Source organism: Fukomys damarensis, unplaced genomic scaffold (assembly GCF_012274545.1).
Source record: "Fukomys damarensis isolate Sample0158 unplaced genomic scaffold, DMR_v1.0_HiC HiC_scaffold_1, whole genome shotgun sequence".
In the NCBI taxonomy this organism is placed as follows: domain Eukaryota; kingdom Metazoa; phylum Chordata; class Mammalia; order Rodentia; family Bathyergidae; genus Fukomys; species Fukomys damarensis.
Window position 1 is genome coordinate 32,956,283 of NW_022900913.1, and position 11,007 is coordinate 32,967,289.

The 11,007-nt window shown below is 40.1% G+C and overlaps 1 protein-coding gene across 1 annotated transcript in view; it reads right to left on the minus strand.

Moving 5' to 3' along the window:
* Oxct1 (3-oxoacid CoA-transferase 1) overlaps nucleotides 1–3,466 on the minus strand; it is a 119,621-nt gene extending 116,155 nt beyond the window's left edge. Inside the window, exons 1-3 of the mRNA XM_033761347.1 lie at nucleotides 3,185–3,466; nucleotides 2,301–2,409; nucleotides 977–1,067 (exon numbers count right to left, since the gene is read on the minus strand). Of these exons, the coding sequence (XP_033617238.1) occupies nucleotides 977–1,067; nucleotides 2,301–2,409; nucleotides 3,185–3,466 (482 nt within the window). The remainder of the gene's footprint in view (nucleotides 1–976; nucleotides 1,068–2,300; nucleotides 2,410–3,184) is intronic.
* Between the last annotated feature and the right edge of the window lie 7,541 nt (nucleotides 3,467–11,007).

Consider the following 11,007-nt stretch of genomic DNA (forward strand, 5'->3'; position numbering starts at 1 on the left):
TATATGGAAGAGACCAAATACAATTCAGGACAAAACAAAAAGCTAAGTCTCTAAAAGAACTGAGAAAAGAACATCAGTGAGAACTAGAAAGTTCTTTATTTGGATAAGTCTTTGAAGATGTGTAACTTCAGTGAATCCTGAATGATAAAAGAATATAGATAGGCAAGAAAGAGGAAGGAGAGCCTTCCAGATGAAATAATTGCATAAACAAAATCAGAAAATGAACAAAGAACATGTTTTGTTTTCTAATTAATTTATATTATTTATTCTCAATTGCATCAATAATTATAGGGTAAACTGCCAGTTTGGCTATTTTTTCTAATCTTTTACAATCTTTAAAGTCCTTCATTACTGAAAGTGAGCAGATGATTTACTATTTTATATACAAACAGATTTTTTCCAACATACCTAATGGACCTTAATGGCTTATGGTGATTTTGACACACAATCCTACTGTGCCAAGCACAAATCCCTCCACCTTTTACTACAATCAACAACAGTTAATGATTAACAGTTAAGGATTAATAATCCTTTATATCATCCAGAGTATTGGCATAATCAAAAGAAAGCAACTGAAACATTTCAAATTGATGTCCGTCTTGCCTTACAAATAATGATCTAAAATCACAGAGAACATAAAGCATCATCTTTAAATTTTAAAATTCAAGCCTCAACTTGAAAATACACAAACTTTTATACTATATTTTAAAATTAGAAAAATAAAAGCACATCACCTAAAGACATAAAATCTTAATGTATGCATTTATATAAGATAAAGCAAGTCTACCTTGCTTATGATTATAAAAAACACTAAAATCATTTGAATAAATGTAACATCCAATCCTGACCTTGTGAAACACTATTTTTTGATGCTTGGACATACTGCTCACATAATTGGAGAAAAATTTTATTGGTAATCTCTGTTTTAATACTATAAAGAATTGCCATTTCTTTTATTTTAAAAATGTACACTCACCCTGCATTGTTGCTGACTGCAGTTAGTCCTTTTACTCCAGTCTTCAGCAGAGCTCCTATAAGATTCTCTGGAATTCCACATAGTCCAAAACCTATAATAAGCCCAAAATGTAAACAGTCTGTAAGGAACATAGTGTCTTTTCATGGAAATGTGATTCCTCTTCACAGCAAAAAAATACAAAGCTCATTATTAAATCTAACAAGCAAAGTACACAGATATATCTCAGTAAGTCAATAAGTGGTCAAATAACTGGATCCAATGTTTTATCCAATTATATAGCACCAGATACCACACATCATTCTCAAGCCCTTGAAGCATAACACAAAGTCAAGTGCAACAGGTTCTTGTGCTACAGGCCTATTATTGTCCCACTTATAATTCAAACTTTATACAATTACTTCGAGCATGTTTATTTTACACAGATTTTGCAGAAATGACAGCCTAAGCAAATAATTTTTATTTCATGAATGAATGAATGAACAAATGAATGGAGAGCAGCCCTAAAAATAAGCCTTGATCCCATTTATAAGAACTAGCACTTGCTCACTTCGGCAGCACATATACTAAAAAAGAACTAGGCAGCAAGCTTAGTGAGTGTGAAACACTGGTTTCAAAAGACCTTAACAGGGGCCGGGGATTTAGCTCAGTGGTTCGGTGGCCTGCCTTGCAAACGCAAGGACCCAAGTTTGATCCCCAGTACCAAAAAAAAAAAAAAATAGACCTCAACAGAAGCAGCAAGCACCAGGGATTTAGCTCAGTGGTTCCACCACCTGCCTCGCAAGTGCAAGCACCCAAGTTAGATCCCTAGTACCAAAAACAAACAAACAAACAAACAAAAACAAACAGAAGCAGCAACAGAATGTGCAGCAGGCTGGGGGTCTTAAAAACAGATAGGTGCCATGCTTTCCATCTCCTAAATAAGGAATAATTTTTTGTGGTGTTGGAAATGGGAGCCAGGACCTCACATATGCTAGGCAAGTGCTCTACCACTGAGCCATAACCCCAGTCCCAATAAATGTTTTAAGTTAAAAAAACATTCCCAAGAATTTAGGAACTTTCCAAAGCTCCCATTAAGACATCGATATTTTAAAGCTTCAGGTTTTGAAAATAAATGGGAAAAGAAAACATAAAAGGAAAAAACTACAATATTGTTAAATATTGTTAAAACCTTGTTAAATTTTTCAAGGGGACACTGTTATAAAATAAAGGATAATGCAATATGTAACAGATAAAAAAAAGTGGATAGTTTTGTACTGTGATTTTTCAGACTTTGCAAAAATCATAAAGACATTACTATGAAAAGGAAAACAATATGATCACTCACCACCAACCAGAATGGTTGCACCATCAGGGATGTCTTTTACAGCTTCCACTGGATTGTTATAAAATTTCGTATGGTGACGAGAACTTGTTGAAAAGTAGCAAACACATCCCTGAAACATTAAAAATCATTTTAAGTGAGTAAATATTTGGAGATAAAGCTTTAGTTTGTATGTATAGTGATTTATTCACTTATTGTATATCATGATGATTTCACTGTCTCACTTTTAAATTTTTTAATTATTTAGTCGACATGTAGAAATGGATATGGACACATTATGAAATGACTAAATGAAGCTATAATAACATATCTTTACCTCACATACTTATTTATATCATTCTCTTGTGGTAAAAACACTTAAAATCCATTCTTTTAGCACTTTTCATTTATATATTATTATTAACCATAGTCACCAGGGTGCACCATATATTTCTTGAACTTATTCTGTGTAACTGAACTCTTCATCTCCCAGGCTTTGATAACTACTCTTTTACTCTTTGTTTCTATGATACAGTCCTTTTCTAGAAGAGTGAGACTGTACTCACACTTGTGATGGTGTGGTTCATCTTTAAAAGTAGGATGGACATACTGTATGCACAGACTATCATGAGAATCCCTTTCTGATCCATTTCTTCTGTTACACAGGGGAAAGGGGCCAAGCAAAAGAATGAAGAAAGGTAGTCCATATATTAAGATTCAAATTCATAAAAATGATGCCATCGCCCATCCATGTCTAATAACCTTACCTTTCATTCAATTAATAAATATTTCTTGAGAGCCTACATATGCCAAGTTCTGTGCCAAGTTCATATGCCAAGTCCAATGTAGTATTACAATGTGACTGCTGATCTCCAGAAAAGTACGTGATTGGTACTACAAATACCTACATATTTGGGCCCTAGACCCAATCTTAGGTGCCAGAGAATGCTTCCCAAAAGAACAGCAACTAAAGAATAATACACAGGGAGGAGGAGCGGCTCAGGGGACGCGGCTGTGGTGGTGGCAGCTGCGGAGCAGGGAGCAGGGGGGCTGGGGGGGGCGCGAGCCGGCTGGCGCGACAGCCCTGAGGGTGGGCGGGGGCGGCAGCCAGATAAGAGGGCAGTGCGGGAGGAAGTGGCAGCGGTGGCTCCATGGCCCGGACGCGCTGAGGGACGCGGCTCTTGCCCCATGCCAGCGGCGGAACAATGAAGCTTCTGAAGCCAACCTGGGTCAACCACAATGGCAAGCCAATTTTTTCAGTTGATATTCATCCCGATGGGACCAAGTTCACAACTGGAGGACAAGGGCAGGATTCTGGGAAGGTTTTGATCAGGATATGTATCCAGTCCTCCAGGAGGATGATGAGAAGGATGAAAATATTCCCAAGATGCTTTGCCAGATGGACAATCACTTAGCATGTTTGAACTGTGTGCGGTGTTCAAACAGTGGGATGTATTTAGCTTCTGGGGGAGATGACAAACTGATTATGGTGTGGAAGCAGGCTACATATATTGGGCCCAGCACTGTGTTTGGATCCAGTGGTAAGCTTGCCAGTGTGGAGCAGTGGCGTTGTGTCTCTATCCTCCGAAGTCACTCATGGATGTAGCATGGTCTCCCCATGATGCCTGGCTAGCCTCATGCAGCGTGGATAACACTGTCGTCATCTGGAACGCCGTGAAGTTCCCATAAATTCTTGCAACTCTGAGAGGTCATTCTGGTTTGGTGAAGGGGTTGACGTGGGACACTGTTGGTAAATATACTGCCTCTCAAGCTGACGACCGCAGCCTGAAGGTGTGGAGAACACTGGACTGGCAGTTAGAGACCAGCATCACCAAGCCTTTTGATGTGTGGTGGGACAACCCATGCGCTGCGGCTCAGCTGGTCACCTGATGGGCATTACTTGGTATCTGCCCATGCCATGAACAACTCTGGCCCCAATGCCCAGATCATTGAACGGGAAGGATGGAAAACCAACATGGACTTCGTGGGTCACCGGAAAGCTGTGACTGTTGTGAAATTCAACCCAAAAATATTCAAAAAGAAGCAGAATGGGAGTTCTAAAAAGCCCAGCTGCCCATACTGCTGCTGTGCTGTTGGCAGCAAGGACCACTCATCTCTGTCTGGGTGAGCCACCAGTCTGAGCTTCTGCTGCAGGGTGGGAGGTATGGGCTAGGAAGGTGGCATGCCCCGAGGTTTTGAAGGAAGAAGCCTGCTGCTTTTGATGGTGCTCAATGTATACCTTCACCTTGCCCCAGGAGTCAGCCCCTCCTTAGAAACCTGAACACTAAAGACTGGCTCTCCCAGTCAGGAGCATCTACCCTGATCCCCAGCCAGAGCAGCACTGTGTCCATATTCAAACAGCACCTTCCATAGTCAGTGTCATCGTTGGCCTATTGTGTGTATTTCCTGTTAGAAAATTCTTTGTACTGATATATAGTGTGTAAAAGGTCCGCCACCACTAACCTAAAAGATTCGGTTTAGTGAATAATCACCTATGTTTATACAAGTGTTGCCACTGCCCAGTCAAGACCCTCCCCCAGCCTTACCCGTGCAATTGTTGTAACAGCCTTTCTCAAATGGGTGAATTTTTTCTGCCCTTGAACTTTATATAAATCCACTCATGGGGGTTTACTTTTTGAGTATTGTGTTTTGCTCACTTGACATAATGTTTTGAGGTTTGTGTATGCTACTGTATTTACCATTTGATTCTTGTTATTGCTGTGTAGTGTTCCACTGTAGGAGCATATCACAATTCATGTGTTCTGTTAATGGCTCTGTGGGTTGTTCTAGTTGTGAGATATTTTGACTAAAGTTGATAAAAAGAAAAAAAAAGAATAATACACAAAATGACTCGTCTTCCTATGGTGCTTGTTCATGGATACTGTAAAAAACCTACTATCTACAAAGAAGGCCACCTTACCCTACGGCAATGCACTACTTGGCAGCTATGGTTTGGAGATATTTTTTTGTCACCTCCAAAACTCAGGTTGAAATGTGGTTCCCAGTGTAAGAGTTGAGAGGTGGTGGGAACTTTATGTGGTATTTGGGCCCTCAAAAAAGGATTAATATTGTTCTCAGGGACTAGGTTAATTCTTACAAGAGTAAATTTTATCCTCAGAGGACTGGATTAGATACTGCAAACTCGAGCTGTTATAAAGTGAAGCTGCCCCTTGCCCTCTGCCTCTTCTGAACACCTGCTAGCCTTTCTGCTTCTCTGCTGTGTCCTAAACACAAAACAAGGCCCACAGCAGATGCAGCCATCTGTCTTTGGTCTTCCAGGCTCCAGAACTGTGGGCTACATGAATATCTTTCTTTTATAAATTATCCAGTCTGGCAAATTTTGTTATAGCTACAGAAAACAGATTAAGTCAGGTTTCAAATGAGTCATCTAGTGAACACTCACAATCAGTTGTAAACTATTTTCCTCTTTATATTCCATTCACTATATGGATAAGAAAAATTGAAAGAGCAAATTCTGTGACAATCAATCATTCATACTGAACATTACCTCTCCTTTACTCTCATTACACTGTATAATCAACTGAGAGGAGAGAGTGTAGAGAGAAAAACACCTGGATCCTGGCACATTGCCTTACAAGCCCGGCTGCAAGCTCACACCATTTTCACTTGCTAAACATCTACCAGACCAGACACAAGGTTAGGGTTATAGCCTAATGACTAACATTTCTCTCTTCCCCTAGAAACTATTCTTATAAAAGTGTCAACTAGCACAAAAGACTATTTAAGAGAACTACACAGAAAGAAAGTCAAATGAGACATTAAACCAGTAGAGATTATACACATGATATCTGTTCCTTCAGGTTTCTATTTTTAAGGTCAGATGAGGAGCTGAGACAGAAGTGGAGGCAGAGATAGAAGGGAAGAGCTTGAGCCACACAAGTTTTTTTCTCTTTCTTGTTCTCAAGTACCAAGGATTCTTTTGCTTCTCTTTGTCTTGTTTTTTGTTTGTTTGTTTGCTGGGGGGGGGGTTGAGACAGCGTCTTGCTTGAAGTTCAGGCTGACTCTGAACTTACTATGTAGCCCAGGATGGTTTCAGAATCCTCCTGCCTCAGCCTCCTGAGTACTGGGATCACAGGCGTGTACCACCATGCCCAGCTTTTTTGCTTCTGATTTAAATACACACACACACACACACACACATTTTTACTTTAAGAAATTAAGTCTGGTAGACTGACTCAAACTCACAGACGGGCTGTAAAATAAACGAGATATCTCAGAAAAAAAGGGTAAAAACACAGGTAAGGTATCTAATCCAATCAACTCATTTTTCAGGTCAAATTTCTGAACCTCAGCAAGATCTTTCAATTTCCCCAAAACTGTAGTTAAGCAACCAAGATTCCAGATCTTGGCACCTATTACAGAATCCTTGCACCACAATATGCTCTTCTCTGTGTTCTCTAAAAGGACTCTACTGCATTCTACTTCTACTTCATTATTTACACACGACAAATTTTTATGGGTGTCCTAACTTTTTATGCAGAACTCTGCTGTCATCATCTCCCCCTAACAACGAAGGAAGAAAATGAAAGAATTCCCCTACACCCAGTCTAGTAAGGAGTCACTAAGCTATTTCTCTGTAGACTGAGAAAAGAATATCCTGCAGAGTGTAAGCTGGAAGAAAATTCATTTCCCCACACAGGCAAAGCTTTTCAGATACATGAACCGAAGAGAAAGCACATAGCCATAGGATTTTCAAGAATCCATTTCTTTGATTTAGCTCAGAATTAGTGTTTTAATAACAAATTAGCAGAAATTACCCAGCAGTTTATTCCACCCCACCCCCAAAATTTTCAGAGTGTTTTGGAAAGGGTATAAATTGACAAGGCACTTGTCTAGTATGATTAAGGCCATAGGTGATTCCCAGCAAGAAATTGCACATAGCCATAGGATTTTCAAGAATCCATTTCTTTGATTTAGCTCAGAATTAGTGTTTTAATAACAAATTAGCAGAAATTACCCAGCAGTTTATTCCACCCCACCCCCAAAATTTTCAGAGTGTTTTGGAAAGGGTATAAATTGACAAGGCACTTGTCTAGTATGATTAAGGCCATAGGTGATTCCCAGCAAGAAATTTTAAATTCCAAGTACTTGAGAAGGACTCAAGATAGTGAAGAACTTTTTGTAAACTCAGTTCTGGTTTTATCATTATTCACACAGCAATACTTGTTGACATTTGCTACATGTTATATTGACATTTGATATCTACTTATTATTTATTGGCTAAAAAACTAACTTTTGCTAAAACAGTTTTTTTTGTTTGTTTTGGGTTTTTGGGTTTTTTTTTTTTGTACTGAGGATCAAACTCAGGACCTTTCCACTTGGGAGGCAAGTGGCGGCACCACTGAGCCAAATCCCTGACCCTACTAAAACAGTTTTTAAACTCAGGAAAATAACTACTTCCTGGGGTTACATATCCCAGCTCAGTCACAATTGTACCAATCTGAGAAAATTACTTAACCACTGAATGGTTGATTTTACAAAAAAGATGACAAGTGTCTCCCTAGGATGTAGTAAGGAATAAATAATAATATATATGGGCTGGAGATTTAGCTCAGTGGTTCGGTGGCCTGCCTCGCAAGCGCAAGGACCCGAGTTCAATCCCCGGTACTAGTACTACTACTACTAATAATAATAATAAATACAAAAGCTCTGTGCCTGGACCACAGAAGATACCCAAGGAAAGGTAGCTTCTTCCTAGGTAGAATGAATCTTTTCTCCATTCCCTAACATAATAAGATGGATATCTCATTTATTGGAGTTTAATTTTAATTTTTAACCTCCCAGTCACCCCTACATGCACACATACCCATTGCTGATTTCACATACACAAAAAAAAAAAAAAAATTTAAACATGACCTACATGCTACATTGCTCAGGCTGGTCTTGAATTTCTGGGCTCAAAGATCCTCCTGCTTCAGCCTTCCAAGTAGCTAGGACTATGGGTACATATCACCATGCCCAGGAAACATGTCCACTTCATTTGCAATCAGATTTAACAATCTGGACATTCCAAGATCACAGAGCACGCCAGCAGTGTTGGCGCAGACAGTGGGGCAAAGAGGAAGCAGACCGCCTGAAGCTGGTGGCACCACTGAGGATCTGCAAGTCCCAAAGCCCACAGAGCTGCTTAGCATCTGCTGAGGCAGCTCCTTAGAGGCAGCTTTTGGGTTTGTAACCTTAATGAGCTTCCTCTCTGTTCCCATTTCCCATCGAGCTGTCTCTGGGAGTGAAAATCCACGTTGTTGCCAATACCACTGAAGATTAGGTAGCTAAGTAAAAATCTCTCGCACCATCTAACTTTCATCCTAGATTATTGAATTCAAAGATGACTTTTAAGTTTCTCCTAATTCGACCTCTACCTTCTAATATATTTTATATATTAACATAGTGGTGTTTTTAAAAATTCACCAGCTGCTACCAACTAAATAGCCTTCAAGTTTTCAGAGATTACCTAAAAGAATGAGTAATTAAATGTACAATTTCTGAGGACAATTTTTTCACCCTTGTCTTCCTTTAATATTCACATAAAGTATTTTAAATTACCTTTCCACCCTCCTACCTCAGCAGAACTCCATTTTGTTGATGGTACTAGTTTCTGCTATTACAATGAAGGAAGAAAAATGATAATAACTAAACACATAAGTGAAAGAAACAATCAAAATCCCTAAAGTGAAATTTTTTCCACTTCATGTATTTTTAACATCTTCCTCACCTTCTTCTTCACATTTTTATACCTAGCCTAGAAGTTTTACTCTATTATTGCACCTAAATTTCATCTCATGACTTCATAATCCAGTTTCCTTCCTTTCTAACTACTGACACCACTGTTTCTTTCACTTAAATCTCTTTCCTGCCATTCAATAATATAGAACTTAGTGAAAATGCACCTCTTTCTTACAGTCTTTGTAAAACTATACACAGCATACTGCTTTTTTATTTTAAAATAAATAGTACCTTACTGATACACAACCATTACTTACCTTGTCACCTTACTGTTAAATAAACCATGGCACAGAAAGGCTAATACTGTATTGCCCACTTCAGCATCACGGTTTGATCAGTAACAGTGGGGAGTAGAGGCCACATGGTCTGAGGTGAAGAGAGTCATGTTAGAAGGAGAAGATGGTAATATGGAGATGACTACATGCACTTACAAGCTCACCAGGAAGGACATGACACCAACAGGAGATTGTGCTCATAGAAAACAAACTAGAGGGCTCTTCCCAGGACCTACTAGATTAGAAACTTTAAAGGAGAGCGCAGCAGTTTGTTTTACAAAGTCCCTAGGAATTCTGGTGTATGCCAGACAAATTTACCTGCCCGTTTTTTTTCTTTTCTGTACTGAGAATTAAACCTTGTTGGTTATATACAGCAGAAAAACTTTCAAAGTTACTAAGTTGGTTGCAGTGTTCCCTCAACTATGTATTAAATGTGTTGAATGTCTTTTCTTTGCAGAGTAGTGTGTAATATTGAGGGAAATGGAGAATTAGGCACTCCATAATGTGTCCCTAGGTTACACAAGGACACAAGTGTTACAGTTCAGCATAAGTGAGAGGTAAGAATTCAGGCTCTAAATACACAGTAGAGCATCCAATGCCATGAGCTGGGGGGATATTCTGGACAGCAGGAGTTGGACCTATAATAATCACACTTGCAAGATAAAAGATTGAACTTTGGTATGAACTTTCAGTGAGATACAACAAAACCTTTAATTGTAGTACATCCACCCTGAAGAGGTGTGCTGGGCTTGGGAAATGGCTTAATTATTATATATTAAAGATGAGAAAGACTGGAGGTGAGCAAATTATACTTAGACAAACAAGTAACTGCCAAAAGAGAGTATTATTAACCTTGGCCCAAGGGTGTCCTGGTTTTTCCATCCGCTTCAGGACCTGCAGCAATCTGACTGAAGGTCATGTTCCCTTTTAATAGTGCTTTACACACCCAAAGTTATTTGCAATTAGCAAAATGCTTCTAAGAGGAATTTAAGAATTAAATGATCCAGGTTGGAACTACACCCTAGTATTCTGTAGGAATTTAGTGGCCTCTCCATGTTAGTTCTCTAAGACTGGATGCAGGAAAGAGGAGAACAATAGAGGGTAGGAGTTCTGAGTCCTCAGAGTGGGCACACACACACATACACACACACACACACCATGTGCATGCACACCATCAAATCCACAGCTTTTAGTCAATGTTACTAAGAACATATTCAATAAAATGCTCCTAAAAGTCCTGAAGCAGCCAGGGGAAAGCCTCCCTCATGGACCTGTAGTTCTGTTCCAATAGTACTCAGCTCTTAGGGCTTCAGACAAGAATCCTGCAGGAACGTGGGCTTCAGAGGCAAGGACAGGGCAAAAACATGCATGGACCAAATGTCCACTGAGTGTCCCTGAATATTACATCGTGGAGAGTTGGCAGTAAGGGTGGAATAGTATTTTCAAGGGGCTTTTAAAGCGGAGTCCTTAAACCTGATTGAGAGCCCTGGAGCGAAGGGGCATCTGCACCCGCGAACAGGACGCGGGCAGTGACCGGACCTCAGCCGACTTCCCACCAGCTTTGCGCGCCCGCCGGGCGACAGCTCCAGTCCGGGTTCCCCTTCCTACCGCCGCTGAGCTCACCGCCCGGTAGGGAAGGCGAGGACGCGAGCTGCTCTCCATCCATGCCGCGCCCAGCATCCGCCCACTTGGCGGTGCACTCGCACTCGCGC